We start from the raw sequence: 26,146 nt of genomic DNA on the forward strand, positions 1-26,146 counted from the left end.
AGTCCTCAGCATCTTTGGGCATTTCTTTAGGTTTCATTGCCTTTATTTCTCTGGTTGAAGAAGCATTTCCGTGGTCTTCCAATCTGATCCGATCGGTAAGAGGTATCAAGTATGGAGCAAGTCACGGAGGCAGAACAATACCAAGTATTCATCAGCCACCGCGGACCAGACACCAAGAATAATGTTGCCAGCCTCATCTACCATAACCTCAAACCCTATGGGTTGCGCGTCTTCCTGGATAAGGAAGAACTGCGCACCGGAATGACTCTTTCCCCTGCAATCCGAGGAGCCATTAGCAGTGCCTCAGTTCACCTTGCAATTTTTTCTCAGAATTATGCTCATTCGCGTTGGTGCTTAGATGAGCTGTGTTGGATGTTGAGATCATCTCATGAGCGCAAGTTTATACCCATATTCTGCGACGTTGAGCCTTGGGAACTTCGTCACACTGAGAGGGGATGTTATGCCGATGCCTTTCACAAACACCAACAAAACGGAAGAGTCTCCCCGGAAGTCGTGGAGGGGTGGAAGGAAGCACTTCGAGAAGCCGCAGAGATTAAAGGTCTGCAGTTCAAATCCAAAGAAAGGTGAATACACATACTCTACTTATTTATCATCTATCATCTTTGTCGATCTTGAATCATCCGTTCCTAAACTACGTTGGCCTGAAAATATTTTTTGTGTACAGTGACTACGGGGAGTTTGTGAGGGAAATTGAAAATGTTGTAACAAAACAGGTAAAATGGGACCCTTTAGAGGTCGCTACTCACCCAGTTGGACTCGATCAGGCGTTGAAGGATTTGGATGATCACATTCAAAAGCAACGCTCCACAAAAGTGATAGGGATTGCCGGAGGAAGCGGAATAGGGAAGTCAACTCTGGCGAAACATATGTTCAACTTGAGACGTTCAAAGTTTAGCAGGGCTTCTTATTTATTTAATGTCAGAGAAAAAGTCGATTTAACATATTTGCAGCGGCAACTCTTTCGTGATTTGCTGGGCAAAGATATGGACATTCAGAATCCTGATATTGGTAGGACTATTTTACGAAATAGCCTAAAAGGATTAAAAATTTTGATTGTTTTGGATGGGGTGGATGACAGCGAGAAAATAAAATGTTTACTGGATATGAATGCGGTAGAACCTGGTAGTCTCATCATCATAACATGTCGTGATAAAGATATAATTAGGGGCTCATTTAAAAACACTTTCTGCTATGATGTAAAACCACTGAAGCAGAACCATGCCCGAGAGCTTTTCTGCCGTCATGCTTTCCATCAATCAAATCCATTTGAAGGATACGAAGAATCGGTAGAGGGGTTTTTGAAAATTTGCGGGGGATTGCCTCTATGCTTAAAAGTTTTTGGGGAACAGCTTGCTGGCAAACTTGACAGAACGTATTGGAAGCGGCAGTTGGAAAAATTCTCTCAAGGACAGCCACTCATGGAAGCAGACACTGTAATTAATGCACTAAAATGGAGTTACAAAGCTATGGAGATGGAACAGCAGGAGATGCTTTTGGACGTGGGTTGTTTCTTCGTGGGAGAAGACGTGGAACTAGCAGTTCGAGTATTAGAGGGATTAGGTTATCATAACGACGTTCGGGACTGCCTAGAAAGTCTCCGTCAAAAATGCCTTCTAGACTTCAATAACGATGTGGAATCTCAAAACGATATTGAAATTTTAAAAGCAGGAAGGCATTTAAGATTGCCGCCAGTATTACCACACCGTAGTTCAAAAATTATAATGCAAAATCAAGTCAGGGAATTGGCACGGCGTATTGCTAGACAAGATCTACGCACAATGGATAAGCCACTACGCCTTAGTCGCGCAATTGAAATAGAAAAAATGCTGCAGTTGCAGGTATGTGCAATTTTGTAATTTCCTTACATTTCTACTTATGAACCTATTTCTTTTGACATTTTGAATTTGCATATTTCTACTTATGAACCTATTTCTTTTGACATTTTGAATTTGCATATTTCTTGTAATAGAGAGTGCTGTTTAAAACCGTGCTGTTTAAAACCATGAGTGCTGTTTAAAACCGTGCTGTTAGAAGTTCTGGTGAGAGGCTTCACCATCTATGGTGAAGTTCTGTTGAAAGGATCATCTTAATTCTTTAAAATGAAGTTCTCTTAAAGATGTAAGGAAATGAAGTTGGACTAAAGAGGTAAGAGTGAATTAAAATGAAGTTTTCTTAAAGATGTAAGGAACTGAAGTTGGACTAAAGAGGTAAGAGTGAAAGAGAAACCGATGGCTACCGTATCCATGAGACAAAAACCCTGGAACAACCAAGTTTCCCATCCAAATGATGTAGACTACAACCCTGCCAAGTTTCTAATTCTAATTCAAATGATAAATGATGTAGACTACAACCCTGCCAAGTTTCTAATTCTAATTCAAATGATGTATTCATAAGAAAATGGAAAACATTGTATTGTCAAATACAGAAAGAGTCGGAAAATAGTTCACAAGTTTATCATAGGATACTAAGCAAGAAAAATAAAACATAAAAGGGAGAATTATGGAAAACTATGGTTAAGGTCCATTTTGAAACTGGTTTAGCGTTTATTTTGAAATATAATTTTAGAATTTAATTGTAATTAATAAGTAAGGTTAGAAATATAATCTCTAAAGAATATTTATTGAATATTTTTAAATGAATAAAAAATTTAGATTTATTTTAAAGATATAAAATTAAATGAAAGTAAATTACATCTATGAAATATTTTGGTTATGAAATTGATAGAATATGTAACTATTAGTTGTCTTAGTTGTCTATATGTGTATGATGAATATATTGATCATTATTGTTAGAGTTGTAGGTTGTACATGAAGGAAGGAGTATGTTTCTATCCGTCAAGAGGTTGTTAAGGCCTAACTGATTGAGAGATTTTCTCAACCTAGTTAGTCTCTTTATATGGAATGTGATTTCAACAAAATAGTAAAATATAAAATAGTTCTCTTATTTTAAGATTAAATTTCCTGGATTAATATTTGTAACATTATTTGATTAAACAAAGTGCCCTCCCAAACTTAATTTGGTAGTGGAGCAGCTCTGGCCTCACTCCTCATAAGAGGGCCCAGTTGAACCCTGTGCAAACAGTAGAGGAGATTGAGGTATGAGAGAGTGAGAGAAAGTGTGGGCTGCTGGAGTGTTGAAAAAATGAAGTGTTGTGTGGAGCTCCGTGTGAGACACGACATTGTTGTTGCGCCTATTGTCGCTAAAGAGACCAAGCCGACAAGTTTGACCATGTTTGTTTGACCATGTTTTGTTTTCGAGTATTGGAACTATGCGCTGCTAAGGTGTATCAACATTGTGGAGTTTCTGTTGAAATATAATTTCAACGCAGCCGTACGCTCCCCAAAACCGCCAGCAAAAACCACAAACCGGTTTAAAGATTTCTCGGACCGCCTACCTGCAGAGAATGGTTTTCGTACACAAGGGCCCGAGAAAATGTGGAGCTGACACGTGGTTCAGCCCTGACGTAACGCAACGTCATTTTCTCGGAGGATAAAGTTCAACACTTGTTGGTCCTCCGATATTGTTCTCCACCGTTGGATTTGCTCCCGTGTTCTCCGCCGTTGATCACCTGGAGCTGCATACGAACCCACATCAATTCAATGTTTTGCGTGGAGTAAATTAAAAGCATGGTTGACCATACCTTTCATTAATGCTTGTCATAAACTTAGGTGAATAGTTAAGTTTTTTACATAGGGCACGTAATGCATTTAGTTTTATATATACGGCATATATTTATTTAAGTGTTGACCATATGTAATGTAAAAAAAAGGGGGCCACGGTAATATAGAGTTTTTACGCATTATGTTTTATATAGCGAGCAAAACATATATGCTTGAGTTTTTTTTTTTTTGCTCATTGTATTTTTGAAAAAGGGAAAACACACAGCAGTGTGTAGAAAAACAAGAACAGGGGTGTGAGTTTTTTTTTGGCGATGTAATTTTTTTTGTGTTGGCCATAGCGAAAAACCATGTGTGGTTTTGCACAGCAGTGCATAAGGAAAATGGTGGAGCGAATTTTGTAAGCCTGTGTAAGTTTTGCTTTTACAGCAGTATGTAAAATTGTTTTACACCAGTAAATGTGAATGGAGGTTTTACAGCAGTAAATGTTAATGGGAATTTTTCCAGCAGTGTAAATTCATATGGAGACACAGTGAATGTTTTTTTTGTTTTAATGGATAGAAATATTTTATGGTGAAATCCTCTGTTCCTCAGTGAATTTTTTTTAAGTCTTCTGTGTGCACAAAAGATTCTGGAGCAAAAGAAACAGAGCATTGCCTCTGTGTGTTTGAATATTTGGTTTTTGGTATTTTCCCCATCAAAAATTCCCAACAGTGGTATCAGAGCAGGCTTAGGCTCTTTGAAGGAGACAAAGAAGCTGAAGGGAGAAGGTTGTTGCTGCAGCAAAACTTCTCAGGCAGACAGAAAACTCAGACAACAAAGGATTCAGGTATTCTTCATAGCTATCTTGTTTGTTATTGAAGAGACAGTCAGTGTTTTAAATACACAGTCAAGGAATGGCCAGCACAAGCACTGGTATGGGTTTGTTTAACACCCAGCTCCCACAGTTTAATGGGAAGAACTATGACTACTGGTCAATAACTATGACAGCCCTGCTTGCTTCCCAAGATTTATGGGAAATAGTTGAAGAAGGTTTTGAAGAACCAGCAGATGAAACTGAGTTCAATGCATTAACTCAGGGAGAGAAGGATCTGCTGAAGAACAATAGGAAGAAGGACTCAAAAGCCCGTGTGTTGTTGTATCTAGCAGTAGACCAGAGTATGTTTCCAAGGTTAGCAGCAGCTAAGACAGCCAATGAAGCATGGCAAACCCTCAAGACAGCCTATCAAGGCATGGAGAGAGTGAAGACAGCAAAGCTACAATTGCTGAGAAAGGATTTTGAGAACTTGAACATGAAGGAGTCAGATAACATTGACTCATTCTTCACTCATGTGATTGGTGTAATCACACAAATGAGAACTCATGGAGAAACCATTGAAGACAGAAGAATTGTGGAGAAAATATTGAGGGTCTTACCCTCAAGGTTTGATGCCATAGTCACCACCATTGAAGAGACAAAGGATCTCTCAAGCTATTCAGTTGATGAGCTGCATGCATCACTGATAACACATGAGCAGAGGTTGAGTAGGAATGAAAACTCATCTCTTGAGCAAGCCTTCAAGACCCAGATGTCCTTTGGAAGAGGCAGAGGTCAAGGCAGAGGAAACAAAAGAGGAAGAGGCAGAAGCCAGAATAGAGGTGGAAGGAACAACTCATCAAATGCACAAGGAAGAGGCAACAATCCAAATCAGAACCAAGGCCAAGGCAGCAGCCAACAAGGAGGACAACATCATGCTCAAGGACAAAGGTATGATAAATCTAATGTTCAATGCTATTATTGCAAAAAGTATGGACATTATGCAAGTGATTGTAGAAAGAAACAACATGATATGAACAGTAGACAAAATGCAAATGTTACAAGAGAAAACAGCAGTCAAGACAATGTCCTGCTAGCTTGTAACATGGCTGAAACACATAGTGAGGACATATGGTTTTTAGACTCAGGTTGCAGCAACCATATGACCGGAAACATTGCCTTCTTTTCTGCCCTAGATAAAAATGTGAAATCAGAGGTCACACTAGGAACTGATAGTAAAGTGTCTGTTATGGGAAAAGGAGAAATAAAAATACTTTCAAAGCAAGGAGAAAGGAAAACCATAGCAGATGTATACTATGTCCCCGGAATGAGATGTAATCTCTTGAGTATTGGACAGCTTGTCCATAAGGGGTACAATGTTTTCTTTAAAAATGATGTGTGCACCATCATGGATATACCACCCAGCAAAAGATGCATTGCTGAAGTGAAGATGACAAGGAACAGGATGTTCCCTCTCCGGATCAGGGCAGACATGAAGAACAAAAGGGAAATGGCAGCAGTCACCGAAGAGGCCTTCCAAAGCGTGCCAAAGGATGAGAACTGGTTATGGCACTTGAGATTTGGGCATCTAAATTTTGGAGGTCTAAACTTATTGAGCAGAAAAGGAATGGTAAGAGGATTACCATTGATAGAGAAACCGGACAGCCTATGTGAAGGCTGCATTTTGGGAAAACAACATAGAGAAAGTTTTCCATCAGGGAAGAGTATAAGGGCAAAGACACCCTTAGAGATCATCCACTCAGATTTATGTGGACCAATGCAAGCTCCATCATTAGCAGGCAGCCTATATTTCTTGACATTCATTGATGATTTTACAAGAAAGACTTGGATATATTTCCTCAAGAACAAAAGTGAAGTCTTTGAGAAATTCCAAAACTTCAAAGCATTTGTTGAAAACCAAAGCGGGCTGCACATTAAAGTTTTGAGAACTGATAGAGGAGGTGAATATATCTCCAAGGAATTCCTAAGATTTTGTAGAGAAAATGGAATACATAAACAGTTTACAGCAAGGTACACTCCACAGCAAAATGGAGTTGCTGAAAGGAAGAACAGAACCATCATGGAGATGGCAAGGAGCATGTTGAAGGCAAAGCATTTGCCAAATGAGTATTGGGCTGAAGCTGTACATTGTGCAGTTTATATATTGAACAGGTGTCCCACAAAGGCAGTCATGAACAAAGTGCCAGAAGAGGCATGGAGTGGGAGAAAGCAAGGAGTCACCCACATGAGAGTTTTTGGGTGTGTGGCCTATGCACACATACCAGATCAGCTAAGGAGGAAGTTGGACAGCAAAGGGGAGAAATGCATCTTCATTGGATACAGTGATGAATCCAAAGCCTATAGGCTGTACATCCCATCTACCAAGAAGTTCTTTGTAAGCAGGGATGTTCAATTCATTGAAGAGGAAGCTTGGGATGGAAGCATAGAGAAAACAGTTAATGTCAAGAACTGTTTGTCTCATGATGAAGATGAAGAGGAGGTGGCTGAAATACATCCCCAAACAGCAGCGCCAACACAAGGACAACAAGGGACACCATTGAGGACAACACAAGGACAACAAGGGACACCATTGAGGATCAATGAGAGTGCTTCTCCAAGCACACCACAAGGAGGAAATTCAAGTGCATCTTCAAGCACTTGCACACCAAGTGAACGAGGTAAGAAGTTTAGAAATCTAAGTGAAATTTATGAAGAAGGAATGAATTCCTTATTTGCCTTGTATTGTCATGTTGATGATCCTATTCATTTTGAAGAAGCTATTAAAGATAAGAAATGGATAGAAGCTATGGATGAGGAAATTAATGCCATAGAGAGAAACAAAACATGGGATTTGGTTGAGTTACCAAAAGGCAAAGAAGTCATTGGTGTAAAATGGGTCTATAAGACCAAGAGCAATGCTGAAGGCAAGATAGAAAGGCACAAGGCAAGGCTGGTTGTCAAAGGGTACAAGCAGCAGTATGGGAGAGATTATGAGGAGACTTTCGCCCCGGTTGCAAGAATGGAAACCGTGAGAGCAGTGCTGTCCATAGCAGCACAAAACAAATGGAAAGTCTACCAAATGGATGTGAAATCAGCATTCCTAAATGGAGTGTTAATGGAAGAGGTCTATGTGGAACAGCCTCTCAGATATGAGAAGAAAGGTGAAGAGCACAAAGTGTGCAAATTGAAGAAAGCTCTTTATGGGCTGAAGCAAGCGCCAAGAGCATGGTACAGCCGGATAGATTCATATCTATTAGATAATGAATTTGACAAATGTGAAGGAGAACCCACAGTCTACATCAAAGAAAAGGATGGTAAAATTTTAATTGTTGTCTTATATGTTGATGATGTTATTTTCACAGGTAATGATGATCAGCTCATTAAGAATTTTAAATCAGTCATGAAGAATGAATTTGAAATGACTGACATGGGTTTCTTGAGATACTTCTTAGGCATAGAAGTAGATCAAAATGAAAAAGGAATTTTTATATCTCAAGCAAGATATGTAAATCAAGTTCTGGGCAGATTTAACATGCAAGAATGCAAGGCAGCAATCACTCCCACAGTGATGGGATTAAAGCTCAGCAGAGAGGACAGCAGCAAGGATTTTGATCCTAGTTTGTATAAAAGTATTGTGGGTAGCCTTATGTATTTAACAGCTACTAGGCCTGATTTAATGTATGCTGTTAGTTTAATTTCCAGGTTCATGGAGAGGCCAAAGGAGGCACATTGGCAGGCAGCAAAGAGAATTTTGAGGTATGTCAAAGGCACCAAAATGTTTGGAATTTTATATCATGCCTCAGAACATTCAGATTTGGTTGGATACACAGACAGCGATTGGGCTGGAAGTGTAGATGATCGGAAGAGCACTTCCGGTTATGTTTTTAATATGGGTTCAGGAGCCATTTCATGGGCTTCTAAGAAGCAGTCCATTGTAGCATTGTCTACAGCAGAGGCTGAATATGTGGCAGTTACAGTAGCAGCATGTCAAGCAGTGTGGATGAGAAGAATGTTGAGAAGCTTAGGCCAAGAGCAGGCAAAAGCGACAGTGATTTTTTGTGACAATAGCTCAGCTATTGCTTTGTCAAAGAATTCAGTGTTTCATAAGAGAACGAAACACATTGATACAAGGTTTCACTACATCAGAGAATTGGTGAACAATGGAGAAATTGTCCTAGAACATTGCAGGACTCAAGAACAGGTAGCAGACATCTTGACAAAGCCATTGGATCAGAAGAGCTTTGAATTTTTGAGAAAGTGTCTCGGTATGACCGAATGCCCAGCTGTTGAAATTAAAGGGGAGTGTTGAAATATAATTTCAACGCAGCCGTACGCTCCCCAAAACCGCCAGCAAAAACCACAAACCGGTTTAAAGATTTCTCGGACTGCCTACCTGCAGAGAATGGTTTTCGTACACAAGGGCCCGAGAAAATGTGGAGCTGACACGTGGTTCAGCCCTGACGTAACGCAACGTCATTTTCTCGGAGGATAAAGTTCAACACTTGTTGGTCCTCCGATATTGTTCTCCACCGTTGGATTTGCTCCCGTGTTCTCCGCCGTTGATCACCTGGAGCTGCATACGAACCCACATCAATTCAATGTTTTGCGTGGAGTAAATTAAAAGCATGGTTGACCATACCTTTCATTAATGCTTGTCATAAACTTAGGTGAATAGTTAAGTTTTTTACATAGGGCACGTAATGCATTTAGTTTTATATATACGGCATATATTTATTTAAGTGTTGACCATATGTAATGTAAAAAAAAGGGGGCCACGGTAATATAGAGTTTTTACGCATTATGTTTTATATAGCGAGCAAAACATATATGCTTGAGTTTTTTTTTTTTGCTCATTGTATTTTTGAAAAAGGGAAAACACACAGCAGTGTGTAGAAAAACAAGAACAGGGGTGTGAGTTTTTTTTTGGCGATGTAATTTTTTTTGTGTTGGCCATAGCGAAAAACCATGTGTGGTTTTGCACAGTAGTGCATAAGGAAAATGGTGGAGCGAATTTTGTAAGCCTGTGTAAGTTTTGCTTTTACAGCAGTATGTAAAATTGTTTTACACCAGTAAATGTGAATGGAGGTTTTACAGCAGTAAATGTTAATGGGAATTTTTCCAGCAGTGTAAATTCATATGGAGACACAGTGAATGTTTTTTTTGTTTTAATGGATAGAAATATTTTATGGTGAAATCCTCTGTTCCTCAGTGAATTTTTTTTAAGTCTTCTGTGTGCACAAAAGATCCTGGAGCAAAAGAAACAGAGCATTGCCTCTGTGTGTTTGAATATTTGGTTTTTGGTATTTTTCCCATTAAAAATACCCAACAGTTTCCTGTGAGATGTGAAGCTACTATTGTTCCTGAGGAGACCGAGTCGGCAAGTTTGATCATGCTGTACCATTGGAATCGTGCACTTCTGATGCTATGGAATGTATTGAAGCCATGTTGGGTGTGGATGACCGCGACGAAAAGGGCAATCATTATCTCCGAGAATTGTGTATTATGAGTTTGAGCCATGTGGAGATGACTGAAATTGTGAAGCTATTGAATGTTAAGCGCTAAGCTGAGTTGAGGGCCATCTGACCAACTTAGAGCCAAGGGCCATGTGAGCTAAGCGTGTGTTGTGTTGCCTATGGGGCCATGTTGTGCAAGTTGCTATCGTGTGAGAACTGTTGTCTTGTGATTCAAGTGAGCTGAGGACTGTGTAAGCCCAAGGTCACGTGAGCCACGCGTGAGTCGTGTTTGTTGTGGGGGCTACATTCTGTGGCGATCCCAAGTGCCAAATCTATGTTTGACTTCATTTGTTGACTGTAATTTGTGCGGAAAGTTGTTTTTCTGGTGGTCTGCTTGGTATTTTTATTGTTTGATGGAATCAAGAAGTGAGGAGTGGGTTGTGTTGGAATGTGAAGCATGTGTGGCTTGATCCATTGGATTCCTGTAAATTAAACTAGTTTGTGAGCTCTCCATTTATGTGTGTAGTTCGATCTAGGCTGTAGGTAAGGCTACCCAGCATGGTAATACGTCACAATTTGTCCAACGTGGTAAAGCCTGTATGGTGCGGTCCGCAAGAAAGTGGAACGTGCAGCTTGTTGTTCTGGATTTTGTGGTAGAAAAAATATACGAATGCACCAGTGCTCATCGATTTACCTATTGAGGCATGCAGTAATGGATGCTCCATGTGTTGGCCGATAATTCACACTATCCGGTTGCGAGAAATGTGGGTGGAGACATGTTTGATAGGATACCAAGTGACCAAGATTTTTTTTTATAAAGTGGATTTTGCGTGATTGGAGCAATGATCATTATATGAAGCTTTTGAAGAATCGTCACAAAGCATTGGTAGAGAAAGAAAAGGTGCTTGTGGTGGATACCATTCTCCAAGTGGTTGAAGAGACATGACATTTCCTTATCCTCGCCTAGTGAGGACTTCATACATATTTAATGATGCTGGAATACAATTAAAGGGTAAGGAATATATAGAGTAGTCTTGGAAAAAGCAATTAAGGAGGTGTTTCCTCGTGTTTTAGTTTTTTCCCCATTAAAACACTTTTTTAGTAAGTCACTTTATGAATTATTAAAGTAATGTGATAAAATTCATTTTATAGGTACTTTGATGCTATGTACTTTATGTTATCAAAGCCACTTTATGTTTTGAAGTGACTTTATGGGAAAAAAGTAAAGGTACAATTTAAAGTTACAAGTGATTAGGGAGACTCATTAATGAGGGGCACATGAAAAAAAGGGGTCAAGTGATTAGATCTTCACTATTGATCTATGAGAGTTGAGATCTAATCTCATCCATAGATAAAAAAAGTCAGGGTTTGTCCTCATTATGAAGAATTAAAAAGGGAGAAAGGAAAAATGAGATCACTATTATGCTTGTGAAGAGTTGAAGAGGAGAGCGAGGTGAAGAAGGTTTGAAGACTTAAAGATAAATTGTTTAAGGAGAAACACAAATGCAGGTGAAGACCATTCTAGAGGCTTGAAATTTTAGGCTTCGACTGATATTCAACTTGTTGTAACGTTTGCAACACCCTCCAAAATTTTGGCTTGCACTTAAATTTCAGAGCCTTCCTTGGTTTTTCCCTTTATGGTTGCAAACACTTGAGCTCATTTTATGAGCTCTCTTAGAGTCTTTTCACCCCTTTTGCTTGTTTGGCCAACTGTTGTCTTTTGGCATGTTTGATTGTTTTACGATGCTTGCAGTCCTTTTCTAGTGTTTTCGAAGGTTTATCTTTGTGTGTTCGAGTTGTCCTGGCTATGTAAATATTGGTTGCACCCATACACAAAGTGTTAAGCATTGTTGCACAAGTGTCATCATGGTTGTCATTGGGTCTATCTCATGTGTCGCGGTTGTCGCTTTTTGTTCTAGACAATCTCACAGAGGGTAATGCTCTGTCTTGTTGATCTCGTGGTCTATGTTGTCGTGTCAGCGAAATATGCTAAGTGTGTGATCACAATTTCAAGTTCCTCACAAGTTCACTTGCCTCCCACACTTAACCATTTTTCAGAAAATCCTCCTGACTGAACAACTCTCGTTCATCGGATCTCAACTGATTTGCGCAATCTCAACCCTCAGTGATGCAACCCTGCTGCCTGGAACTTTGCATTCACTGACCCCCTGGGGTAGTTGCACTGCGCAATTCCAGAGTTGAGCAGACTGCCTTCCTCCCCAGAATTGCGTAGTAGCTTCTTCAAGCCTGACTTGAACTGCGTTTTTCGCAAGATCAGTTATCAAGCTTCCTCCTTGCTTGTTGGAACCCCGCAATGCGCAGAGACCCAAGCCTTCCTTGCCTCCCAGAATTGTGCAAAATTGTCTCCCAGTGTCCTCTCTCAACCAAGATTCACTCATCCCAAGAACTGCATAGATCTATCCTCCTAGGTCGCTCTGTTGCCCAGTCATGCCTTGCCTCTACGTGGCCTCTACAAACTGCGCAGACCTGCCTCCCAATGCCCCACCTTGCAGGAGCCACTGATGGTCTCAATTGTGCAACCCTGTCTCCCAGTGGCCTTTGCGCAATTTTTTCCGGCAGTGAAGACTGTGTTTAAGAGTTCCTCAACCAAGCCTGAGATGCGCTCTACACAGTCTAAGTAACCAGTCTCCCTCCCTGTCACCTGGAATTGTGCAATGCACAGTTACTGGGCCCTCTTTCCATTTTGTCACTTGTCTCGGTCCCAGCCCTTAGATAACAACGCATCATTTTAGACTAGGAGGGTTTTGGATTTGATGTCGTCCCGTCATGAGTGAATTATAGGAACAGGTACACTGTTAGATCATGGTAAGACGATGAAGGAGATGAAGAAGGAGCGAACATGCTAGAAGACTCACTTATAGCTGGATGGACAAAGAAGCTTATCAAGTACAAGCAAAGGGAGCACATGCATGCAACCACCTCTCAAGACCAAAGATCATTGAAGACCCTGCATCATCAAGCTATGCAGAGGAGAAGAGAGAGCACATCCAAGAACACATCTATCACTCAACAAAAACAACGGCTTGACATTGCCACCTCAGCAAGCTAGTCCATGTCAGCAGTGTCATGTCAAGTCGTGTCATGAGTTGTCAAAGGCCACATCACTATTATGGGCCATATCTATTGTAAATCGAATGTAATGTAAAGTGGAAGTCCAATGGACACACATGAATATGAAGAGTCATGTCAGTTGAAAAGTCATAGGAAGTTGAACAATCATGAGGGTAGTCCAAGAGTCACAAGGGTCAAGCATCACCCTTGGTTATATATACCCCTCTCATTGTATGAGCAAGGACTTTTCACCTTGGCTCCTCCCATAAAGCATAGAGAGTTTCAGTCAGTTCTTTGAGGAGCAAGGAGTGGCTCCAATGTCCCACTACTGGGGCTAGTGATGTATGATGTAAATATGTGTTGGAACTTTTGTTTAATACAAAAGCCTGTTCAGACCAGCACGTTTCCATGCATGGCTTGTGGATGTTTGTAAGACTATCCTTTGAGCATTTGTAATTCGTGTTTGTTTCACATGTACTAAGATAGTTGAATTATTTCGGTTGTTTTAGTACTTACCTTGTTGGGAATGTGTTGTATTTCTTATCACTGTTGTCTCATCCTTGTGGACTACTCCGCAGGATACTAGACATACCTTCCTTGCTTATTGCTTATAACGACTGTCACATCCATTGTTGGCTTTTTCACTAGATGGTGGACGAATCTTCCCCTTTACTTTGGTTTTAATGATTACCGCATCTATTATGGACTGTTCTGTTGGATGTTGGACAAACCTTCCTGGTTCATGTGTGTCTCTTCCTGGGTGGTACTATTACCTCTCACGTAGAGGCTCACTTTTCTTCCCCCTTTTTTGCAGTAAGAGAACTTAGACACAATTATGTTACACACTCACCAAGCACACTCACCTTTCTTTTTGAAGGTACCATTGCAACACTCTCATGTGTTGAAAAACAAGAGCCGAGGCAAATCTCTAAGTATATGGCAATCGGGCCATCATACCAGATGGGACTCCTACACCAAATAGTGTGAGGTCTAATTGGGACCTCATATCGGGGAGATCCCTTGAATGTTGGCGAATCCAGCACCGTCAACATTTCTGGCGCTAGAAGGAGGGCCACCAGTAGTTTATGGATGATTGTCCCACCGACCCCACTCATCCATTTTCTGGTCAAGGCAGTAACATTCACTCCCTCTCCCCTACTCGCAATTCTGAAGTTGGTAATTTCTCACCTCCCAGACCTGAACGTGAAATCCCGTACCATCAAATCCGGGTTGTCCATCCCATCACCTGTCAATTTGCAAAAGTTGTTGGACTGATTCTGGGAGTGTACACCCTTCCATACTCTCAAAAGAAGCACAAGACTACCCCCACAGGAGTAGTAGTTACATTTGTTGAAGAAGTGATCTTTGCCACTCTTGAGGAGTTGGCAGAAGTTGTGGAGAAAGAAGAGGAACCCTCGCTTTTTCGAAAGGAAGAAGAGGACAACCTCTTACTCTCATGTTCAGGATCCGGCGAAGGAGGCAGAGGGGAAGGAAATGAAGGAGGAGGAGAAGAAGAGGATGAACCAACAGATTCAGAAGAGGAAGAGGAGGAAAAAAAAGAGGACAACATGGCAGACCAAAATATGGATTGGATGACTCAAGGCCCATTGGCACTTCTGGGTGTCCTACACAAGATGCCAAGACACGTGGACAAGCTCTTAACGAAATATGACCTTGACAAGACATTGAAGGCAGAAGATCACTTAGACACTTTCTACCTACACATGTAGACACTCGAGGTACATTACAATGACATTGCATGTGGATTTTTTCCATGTACCTTGGATGGCAGATCAACTGTATGGTACCACAACCTTCCTCCAAACTCCATCTAGAATTGGGGGGTATTCAAAAGGATCTTTCTTGAAAAGTTCGCTGAAGACAAGACCCCTGCCATGTTATTGAAGGAGTTGGGTAGTCTAAAGATGGAGCAGAAAGAAAAGGTCAAAGATTTCAATCAGAGGTTCAACGATACTCTAAACAAGTTCTCAAATGACACTAAACCTCACAACTCCATTTTTGTCTACTACTAGAGTTCTTCCTTGCCGACCGGTATTGCTCAATTCGTCAAGCGAGTTGCGAAACCATCATTAATAGAAAATTATGAAGAGGATATTGTTGTGGAGAAAGACCTACACGTTATTGGAGTCAATGCAGACAATGAACCCACTAAGGACGCCAAAGACATGGGTAAGAGATCCCAAACCTCTGTGAGCAAGGCTAAGCAAAAGGAAGCAAATGATATTGAGAACCTTACTCGTCTCGTCAAGTCTCTGACTACCAAAGTGACCGAACTTAAACTGAGGACAAGCGAGACTACCGTGAGCAGCAGGCCCCCCAGGTAACCACAAAAGAAAAATGTAGCTTCCAGTAGCAGCAATAACATCATCCAGCCGGTCAAATCTGCGCAGAGCTCCAACTTGTTTCTGAACCTTGAGAAAATCGCTATAGATTCATACTACATGTTTCACCACGAACCCCATTCAAAAAGAACGTGCCCAGAATGGAACCATGGAATGAGCAGTCTGGCTACATAGTTGTCCAACACAATCATGGTTGATGAGCAAGCGGAGCCTAACAATGAAGAAGAAGAAGTTGCCACACTTGATGAAGCTCCAAGCACTGGGCATGTAGTAAACATGTATCAGTATGCTCTCGCAACCCAGAAGACCACCACCAACAAGGAGCCTCCAAGTGACGGTCTGACCCCGTAGCAAATACTTGGTCTCCAATCTTACTCCTAGATGTCAAATTCATTTTTACAAGTGCATTACCCAATACTCCAATTCATTGCGAACTACAGAGTCATGAATTCTCTTGCCGTGTTGAAGATCCTCTGAGCTGGGACATATAGGAAGAATGCTCACAAGGGTGCAGAGTCGAGTTTCACACCTGCAAGTTCCATATGATGAAATACATTCAAGGTTTCATGGTGATTCCCATTCTGAGAATAGCTTGATGATGATTCTTCAAATGTCTTAAGAAATCCTTGTCATGGGTTGAAAATAAAACTCTTTAATCACTTTTAAGCTAAAATTGGAAATTATGTAAATGAATATGCAACCAAAGAGTTACCGGTAATTTGATAAAATCCACTTAATTAGGGCATCATATGGGTAAGGGTTTGTGGAAGGTTGCATGTCTATTGCTTTTGATTAATTCAGTGAAATATGTAAAGTGTTTCGCCCATGGACCATGTGAATATCCTTGGTGAGTACAACCTTCACAAGGTTAATGCATGGCCTGGTGATAGGAGCTCAATTGGGAGAAACAGTTATGGATCCATCATCCACGGGACTACCAAGGGGGTCCAGTGGAGGTAGCTTTGTAGACAATCTCTATTCTTTGGATTTTCCCCTTACTAACAACTCTCCCAACTTTTCTTTGATTGTCACTGATTTTTCCTTATTCAACGTATTTAATGAAGAAGAATGGAAATATGATGATACGAGGCAGAGTGTTGAGGCTGAGAAGAACTAGGCACGACAGGCAGAAGGGAGTTATAATTTGTAGCTTACTCTCACTCTTCAGCTTACCTCGAAAACATCACTAGTAGAGGACGTTCATTTCCTTGGCAGACACGTTCAAAGAACGCCTAATATATCATGTATAGATTCTACGAAAAACTTAGTTGTGGCTTTATCTCATCGTTTTGGGTATGTTTTTAGGATCTTTCACTGTCTCATTGAGTTTGGGAATGTATTTTACTATTTTATAATTTTTCCTTGTATATTTCTTATGTGTTGTGTTTTGCTGAAATATATTTGATGAGAGAAATTTGCTCAAATAATAGTTTTCAAGTGATAAACATGATTTTTGGTTATGTAGCCTTCATGGTTTGAGTGGAAATTCAATTGTTGTCTTGTGCATGTTTCGCTCAAGCTCCAAGTTATTTGTATATTATTTTACTACTTTCTTCAAGAAACTCTCAGTGCAAATAACTTGTTAATAGTTACAAATAATAGACAAGAAACACATTTTCTTGGGACTTACCAATTTCTTTTATGAACATGCAAAAGAATTTCCATAGCTTCAAACCCATGCGAGCCATTAATCTTTTCAATCTATGTTGTAAAACTTAAGTCATCCCATATTGTTTTGTTTCACTTCATTTAATCATTTTGTACTTCCACTTATGATGCAAGCTATGTTTTCTTTGAAAAAATATTTTGTTGTTGTTCTAAATTTTTTGATAGTGAAATATGCTTTTTTGTTATGGGTTAGAGTAAATTAATGCACCACAACACAAATGGCCTTGTCCTCTTCATGAGGAGGGAGGAGGAAGGGAGTGAAATCATCACTTGGTTTATGAAGGCAACTGGGACCAGGGTGGGGGAAGGAGGAAAGACAAAGGGAAGCCACTAGGTTAATTATTAATATTGGGTTAATGTTCATCTAGGGTGGGATTGCAAGAGAGATTGGATTTGTATACTCACAAGGTAAAAAGATCGTGATTGTTTAAACCTCATAGACTTTTCCATGTATCTGAATGTGAATGTGGAATTGAAAGTGTTGTCTCCACACTTATTTATATAAAAGTCTAAAAGTGCATTACCCAATGCTCCAATCCATTGTGAACTACAAAATCATGAATTTTCTCGCTGTGTTGAAGATCCTCTGAGCTATGACATACATGAAGAATGCTCACAAGGGTGCAGAGTCTAGTTTCACACTTGCAAGTTTCATGTGATGAAAGGCATTCAAAGTTTCATGGTGATTCCCATTATGAGAATACCATGATGTTGAGTCTTCAAATGTCTTAAGGAAGCCCTGTCATGGGTTGAAAATACAACTCTTTAATCACTTTTCATCTAAAATCGAAAATTATGTAAATGAATATGCAACCGAAGAGTTATCGGTAATTTGATATAATCCACTTAATTAGGGCATCAAATGGGTAAGGGTTTGTAGAAGGTTGTGTGTCTATTGCTTTTGATTAATGTTTTGCAAAATAGTGACTCTTGCTAATATGTCCCTTTTATCCCTTCCAAATAATCAATTGAGGTCTCCAGGCATCTTAATGAAGCTCCTACAAGATTTGATGAGTTAAAGAATGTAATGATAACATCAAACAGTTTTCTTTTGAAATCAGAAATTATTGAAATGAACAAACAACCTACATAGACAAAATACTTTGAATGTAAGGTGGGCATGCTTTGTTTCACAAACTCATAACAAGCTTGAACAAGCGTATACTTTATATATGTTGAGAGTGCCTTGCTTTAAGCTCTTAGCATCATTAATTTTCTTTTCAACAATGAAAGAAACTTGGTAAAGTGTTTGGCACAAATATGTATACCTTATTGCCTTGTGGCCACAAATATGTATATTTTCTCTACTTCAATGAACATAATGAAGCACAAAACTTGTATTGGGGAAATAACCAATGTTATTCATCTCCTCAGCCAACCTTAAAGTTTTTTGTTGCTTGCGAATGTGATTTTGTTAAACACACATGGGCATTGGAGGAATATGAAAAATAAAACATGAAAGTACCATTTTTATTAACAACTGATATACATTTATAATACATATTGTGACTGTTGGGTTTCACATCCCAAGGTCTCTTGGACTCCTTTTGTCTATTCGGCTTCCACGCTAACCCATTGAGGATTAGGTGTCCAACATTCCCCCCCTTAATCCGAAGGGTTATGTATGAGTCCAAGAAGAGAGCTGTAATACAAAATGTGCAGAAATGTATGGCAACACTAGGCTGATTGTGCTCTCTGAAATGTTGGTATAAAGGGCGGTGGTTTAAGCATGACCACCAACACTGGAACGCTTAGTGCAGTTCCCGGAACTCTTCCAAAACTGGCAAGAAACTGAAGTCTTTTGCTAGAGGAAGTGCTCCTATTGTTTTAAAGAGGGGAACCTTCAACCATGAAAGGGAGGTCTCACCCTGTATAAAAGGGAGAACTTCAACCTAAAAAGGGAAGTCTCAACCTGCGATGGTTTAAGGATGACCAACAACTCTGGAATGCTTAATGCAATTCCTGGAACTCTTCCAAAACTAGAAAGAAGTTGGAGTCTTCTGCTAGAGGAAGTGTCCTCAATTTTGTTCTTGAAATTCTTCCGAAACTGGCAAGAAGCTGAAGTCTTTTGCTAGAGGAAGTGTCCCAGATTACCAATTGAAGGCATGCTCAGGGGCATTTTTGTTTCTGGCTACAACTCTGAAACTGGTGTGGCAGGTTATGGCTCAGGCTCGCTTGATGTGGCTTTGAAGCTTGTAGATGACTATCGTTGCCCCCCCTGTCAGATACAAGGTGAGATGATGGAGAAAACTCAACTGCAAGACTGTTCAATACTCTGGAACAAGTTCTGACATGTGTTTGGAATATCTTCTTGGCTGTTGATGCCCATTACCAAAAAGCCATCCATCCAAGATGAATCTTTGTTCTTGCAGGATGTTTGTTTCTGAAGCATCTGTGTGAAGAATAACTGGTTTTATGACAATGCTCACATGGATGAAGATCAAAACATTGATCTTTCAAAAGGCCAACTCGGTCACAGTGTTGGCATTTCACAATCTGTTGTTGTTGTTGTTGTTGCTGTGGAAGAGGGGCAGAGTCTGGAACATCTAGAGGTGAACTGTCATGAGGAGCAGGTGAACTATCATGAATGAATCTAGCACTCTGAAACTGAATGGGCTTTGAGTAGTTTGGAATATGAAATGACAAGTCCTTCTCATATCCAAGACCGGTTCTGTGCTTGTTGTGGACAAGCTGTTCCTAAGGTCTGATGATGGGCTTGGGAAGTGCAGACTGAACTTCTGCATCTGCATGTAACCTTGTTGCTTTATGGAAGTCTGTTTCAATCTTCTGAACAGAAACATGTTCAAAATGATGACTCCTCTGTTTTAATTCTTCTTGCTGTAGCTGAGTTTCGAGCTGCAAAAAATCAATTTTCTCTTGTGCATTTTGTAGACAGACCTGAATGTCTGTGAGAGAAACTTTGCTGACTTTTAATGTATCATGATTAGTAGACAATATCAGAGTTTTGAGGAACTCTAATACTTCATTGATTCTGGCCATTTTTTTTCAATGTCAGATTTACACCTTAAAAACTGATCACAACTACTACTCAATGCAAAAAAGTAATACCCACTCACAATACACAGCAATATCCTTTATAAATGTCAGCAAATGATCAGTGTGCAACCAACAAGCACCAATTAAATAAACAGTGTATCAATGCAACAATTAATTAAGTCACGGTTTCATTGACCATAGAAACATAATTTTGACCAGTAAAAGAACCAACAAATCAGTCACCTCGATTAGACTGTTCCTCTGGCTGGTGAGGAATTTAGAAAAATAGAATCAGGCTGTAAAGATTGTTGTCCAAGTTTTTCTTGGCAATGAGAAGCGCCTTTGCATTCAGATCTTTTAGCAACTAGGTTTTATTCAAGACACTTGCTTTGTTGAGACTGCAAAGGGTGCTATTTTGCAGCTTCTAAATTTTGCTGAGGTGATTGCAATAAGTCGCCGGTCTCTGGAAAGGCTCTTTAGGGTTCTGGATATGTTTTTTTTTTAATACAAAAAACATACTGAAGCATAAAATATAGAACACAATAAATATTCCATGGCCTAATGGATAAGGTGCTGGTCTACGAAACCATACAATATTTAAGGTTTCTCTCAATGTCGCATTCCACGCTGAATTATACACGGAGATCAATGCTTCATTCACTATTTCAATGTAATAGCATCACCACATATGTAATCTGATGTTTGGTATTCCACAGAATCTACTCTCACCTCACAACAGGCTGCTACCATACACATATATACATCGTTAAAAAAACCTTCTCAGGCCAACGCTCCATTTGAAGGTTCCAACTGTTGTGTTCACACCAATATTCAATCCAGGTTCCAAGCTGGTATGATCTCAATCGTTCAATCAGGTTCTTCATACGTTACCCTCATTCCAACCATCACTGATGCTGGCGTACTCTAACCCGTTCTGATCATAGCATGCGTCCTTTTGATACCACTAACAACAACACTCTAAACAACAAGAGGAAAACGACTGTTTTCAACAGTTAGTGGATGACTAGCAAATAAAAAACGGTAGCGAGAGATAAACTCTTAGCCGAGCAATGACTTTGTTACTCTTGATATGGGCAGAGCAGCTCAAGGGACAACAGCAGCGGAAATTGTTTATGTGCATTCGATGGCAGCCAACACCGTAATTTTTTTTTTTTCGATTTTTATAATATATCAGTGAACATATAACGATATTTCTAAATGAGTTTCAGCATACCATTATTCATTGAAGAGATACCATATCCTCGCTCTTAAGTCCGCATATGAACTCTGAATGTTCCGTCGTGAGACTATTCTTCGAGTGTTACAACTGTCGTTGCAGAAATGTGTTTTTATTGGGATTCATTTCTGCCAAAACGGAAAGCGTTGTTGTTCTTTTATGTAGAGAACCTTGCTAACGCGCTGAAAGATATGAACTGGGATCTAAGCCAATGGTGCCCGCTAATCGATGATAGATGCTTTCTGCAGTGGCTCGTCAAGATACCTTCAGAGCAGGAGCAACTGAGGGCACGCCATATCAGTGCTCAACAAATCAACAAAGTAGAAGAACTTTGGAAAACAAGCCCTGATGTGACCCTTGAAGATCTCGAGAAGCTCGGTGTAGATGATGAGCCGCAACCTGTTGCTGGTGATGCGCTGCGTTTGCGTGAATCAGATAGCCTCTGAGCTTAGGAAGACCAAGGAAATGCCACATGGCTTCCTTGGATGATGAGTCTAAGCGTGCTCAATCCAAGTTCCAGCAAGAAGATAAAATTGTGTTGCAAAATGGTTTCGCGGTTCAGAAATCCTCTAAATCTGATGATACAGATTGTGAAGGTTCAGATGATCTTCAAAAAACCGATGAGACTGACAAAAAAGGCGATTTTGATTTTGCCGAAAATCACTGCAACAGGGATTCCCAAGATTCATTTGATTCCGTTGTCAGATCTCTAAAAAAACCAATTAAACACTTAAATAATCAAGATTTGGAAGACAGGCGAAATCTTGGATACCCCGAGGATGAAGGGAAGGACGAACAATTCTCATCTCACAGAAAACGATGCAGGCATCACTGAAAATAGAAATGTAGTATGATATCAAATGTGTCCAGGAAGGTCGGACTAGCGTTCAACTCAATCAACGGAGCAACGTTCAACGTTTATTTAAAAACGCATATGACAGAGGGCGCAGTCTAGACAGAAGGCGCAGTCTTGACAGAAAAACGCATATATGACACTGCCACAGAAGGCGTCAGGCAACCAGGCAGAATATAGACAATTTTGACCAAAACCTGCAAGTCAGACCAACGATATCACCGAGCATAACGGTTTGGAGGGTGGACCATTTCAGAGAGAATAAAACGTATATGACAGATACCACAGACATAGGGACACAACACAGGGAAAATCAACTGTCCATTCCAACACATGGAGATATATGCATTCAAATGCCATGAACTACGCTCAGACTTCAAGCTCAACGCCAACGCATGAATCAACGAGCAATATGATTGCACCCAGACTTCACAATGCACATAACATTAATGGTCAGAGTAGGTAGCTTGAACAGAAATGAGCCAACGCGCCAGGACTTTTAACTCTCAACGTTTTTGCACGACCTTCAACACATAGCAGAGGTCATATTTATAACCACATTCCACAGTCCAAGGCATACGCTGCATATTTAAATATGGACCAACGCATCTGCCTCACACTATTTCAATGCTTTCCATACACCACATTGTGGTATTCATTCAATGCACCAAAAATTATACATATGCCAGCGTAAATATATACAACGAATTCAATCATATATAAATATTTAGACCAACACTTATATAGAGTTTTGATTAGGAGCAGGCATGTAAACTTCAAAATGTGTACCACTATTTCAATGCTCTATTCCGAGTAAAGCTTCAACACCAGTGCATGAATTAATCAACCAGAAATATCACTGCACCGAGAATTCATGACCTACATAACATTAATGGTCAATGCATAGGCATGGTGAAAGAAACACAACAAAAGGCCACAAGAAAACAGTGACTCAAATATGAGCAAGGCCAGAATTCGCCCGCTCTGATACCATGTTAAACACACATGGGCAGCAGAGGAATATAAAAAACATGAAAGTACCATTTTTATTAACAACTGATATACATTTATAATACATATTGTGACCATTGGGTTTCACATCCCAAGGTCTTTTGGACTCCTTTTGTCTATTTGGCTTCCACGCTAATCCATTGAGGATTAGGTGTCCAACACATTTGTTTCCTCAACGGAATGCATGGAATTTGTTTTTCACCTCTAACTCTTTTAGTCAGTGGTCTTTGATTATTGTTCTAGTATTTGTTACTCCATCCCAATTGCCAACATCTGCATGTAAATTTGATAGTAGTACATAATATCCTACATTTTCGTGTTTTAAATCAAAAAGTTGATTTTTGGCCCATTCTCCTATCTCTACATTATAGTGCACCAAGCAAAGCCCTAAATACAATAGTGTCGGGCTTTAATGGCATTGTTTCAATCAGATTATGAATTTAATAAGGCATTTGTGTGTTATGATTATTTTATTTTTTTCTTATGATAAATATGTAAAAAAATTTAACATAACTATGTTATTGAAGGGTAATTTTTTAATCAAAATTTTAAAGGTGAAGAATTAATTTACTATAAAACATCATTGTTGAAGGGCAAAGGGCAAAATTTATTGAAGAGTAAAATTTTAAACAAAAAGTTTTGTTTTGATAGAAAATATAAAAATCCAAAACGGCGAAAAAAAATATGGTTGGGAGTAAAAAGAATCTAAATTCCGACCCTGACCCCACGGGCACCGTTTATCTATTTATTTATTCGAAAAAAAATGGTAATAGAACGCTGAATTTGTTTTTGAATGTGGTTGACAGAGTGAATCAGTGTTGTGTCGAGGCATTTGCATCCGTGAAGATCGTAGACCGCCTCAATTCCCAAATAACATAAACTTCAGGGGCGTACGTCTTCTGGTTGTTGAACATCCCGCAGACTCCTCGTGGTTTCCCTGTTCGGCCATCTACGGGGATTTGGTATGGCTTCGTTGGCGTAATTCTTCTTTCACCTCCCTTTCTGGTACCATTTCACTCAGAAGTTTAAGAGTTTTGGAACTTCAGACTCCTAAAGCTGACCTCCTCGAAGAGTTCTTTATGTGCAATGATGAGGTAAGTAACTAACAACATTTATACAAGTAATTGTCCCACGCTCTCGTTAGATCATGCAGTCAGCACCTCATGTTTAAACTAATTCCTGAAACTTAACTAATTCTCGTGATTGCAGATACCTTTGGAGTTGCGTGAGGTCAACATTGATGTGAGGAAAGATGGCGCATCTTCAAGTACTTCCAGCAGCGCCCAGCCAGTTGATCTTCAACATTCTTCGAAAGCATCTGATGGAAAAAACGTCCTGCCGTATTTTTCCCGTTTTCTTCAATCGATGGGGAGTTTCATGAAAAACTTGAATAAGATAGTGCTGAAAGGTGTCATAGTTGCACAGCTACTCCCTTTTGACTTCTCGGAACTTAAAAACCTTAGGCATCTAGATCTATCTGGCTCTACTCGTCTAACCACATTGCCCAATTCCTTCTCTCAACTATTGCAACTTCAACATTTGTCATTGCGAGACTGCATTAATCTATCCATCCCAACAAATGTCTTCGGAGAAATTTCCACACTGGAGCATATCGACTTCAAAGGCTGTGCCCAATTGGTATGCTTGCCACAAGGAATCACCTCTCAGAGGCGTTTACGATACTTGAATTTACTACATACTCGTTTACAAGAATTTCCCTTGAACTTAGAACCACTAGAGGAGTTAGAACAACTAAGACTAGGAAGCCCAAGCTTGACAGATCTACCCTATTCTGTGGCCTATTTTGTGCACTTGAAAGAGTTGATTCTGGTCGAATGCTTCAGATTAAAGCATATCAACACACCTATTGAACAGCTAACTTGTTTGGAAAGGTTGGAAATATATTGCTCCAACGTGCCCATTTTACCAGCAGGAATTGCACGGCTGAAACATCTGAAAGTTTTGACTATATACAGTTGTCCAATAAAAAAATTTGCCTTGGATAACAATGTCTGCATGGATGCTTTAACAGATTTGTCTTTGTTACACACATCCATATCCGATATAACCATTCCTGCCGGTGCTTGCCCTAGGCTGGAAATTGTTGATCTTTCATGTAACCCTCAGCTGAGTCAGGTTCAAGTCTTCCAATCAACCCTTGTAAAACTAAATCTGGATTGTTGCTCCAATCTGTCTTCTTTAACACTTGTACGCCTTAAATTTCTCAGCATAAACGGATGTGGCGTCGTCAGCCTGAATGTTGAAGATTGGAGATCATTGGAGGAGATTATGGCGGAGAGATGTTGCCTATTGCGGATGAGAGACGAAGAATGGAATCAGTTGGAACGGCTAAATTTTTTCAGCTTTTCAAATAAATTTCTTTTTGGCGCGGTGGGTACCTTATTCATAATGAATTAAGCAAAAAAATTTAACAAAAATCTGCAGTTCATTATATATTAATAATATTTTTATTTAAAATTTAATTTTTAGAATATATATATATTTTAATATCACTGATTTTATATTATTAAAATTAAATTAGTGACATAAATCTGTATGGTGAAATTTGTACAGGAGTTCGAGAGATTGCTGAACAGTTTTCATGATGTCACAGTGCTGGAGGTCCCTCCTACAGCCACACCTGCATCCCCGATGTTGATAAAGAATGTACAATTACACAGAGCAATATTGATGTGCTTTCTTACAGTAGAGACAGGTCCGTCCACAGAGTGGAACAAATTTAAGGTAAGATTTGAAGCCTACAACAGTGGTTCTCAATATGAGGTGTTTGAAACCGGCTGTGGAGACGGAGGCGGAGGATTGTGGTTACACATGTATATGTGGACACACGATTGGAAATCATTTAAAGATGAAGACCATGTGTACAACAATGTGAGTATTTACAAAGAGGACAAAATCGATGTAGAGGGTGGGGAGAGGGGATGGATAATGACGTTTGCAAGTGGAGACAATATCTTAAATGTTTGTAAACGAATAATGAAACACCTATGATGATAATGAAATACCGAATAATGAAACACCTATGATGATAATGAAA

General features: G+C 39.8%; 1 protein-coding gene across 1 annotated transcript; it reads left to right on the top strand.

Annotated features, from left to right (window-relative positions):
- LOC149258631 (uncharacterized) lies at positions 1-26,146 on the top strand. Its single transcript, XM_089415620.1, has 5 exons — positions 1-584; positions 686-1,859; positions 23,895-24,182; positions 24,298-25,479; positions 25,663-26,146. The coding sequence occupies exons 1-5, from the start codon at positions 112-114 to the stop codon at positions 26,098-26,100; spliced, it is 3,555 nt and encodes a 1,184-aa protein (XP_089271746.1). The 5' UTR covers positions 1-111; the 3' UTR covers positions 26,101-26,146.

This window comes from Pinus tabuliformis, chromosome 6, assembly GCF_031772625.1.
Source record: "Pinus tabuliformis cultivar Carrire ecotype Pingquan chromosome 6, CPIR1, whole genome shotgun sequence".
Classification (NCBI taxonomy): Eukaryota; Viridiplantae; Streptophyta; class Pinopsida; order Pinales; family Pinaceae; genus Pinus; species Pinus tabuliformis.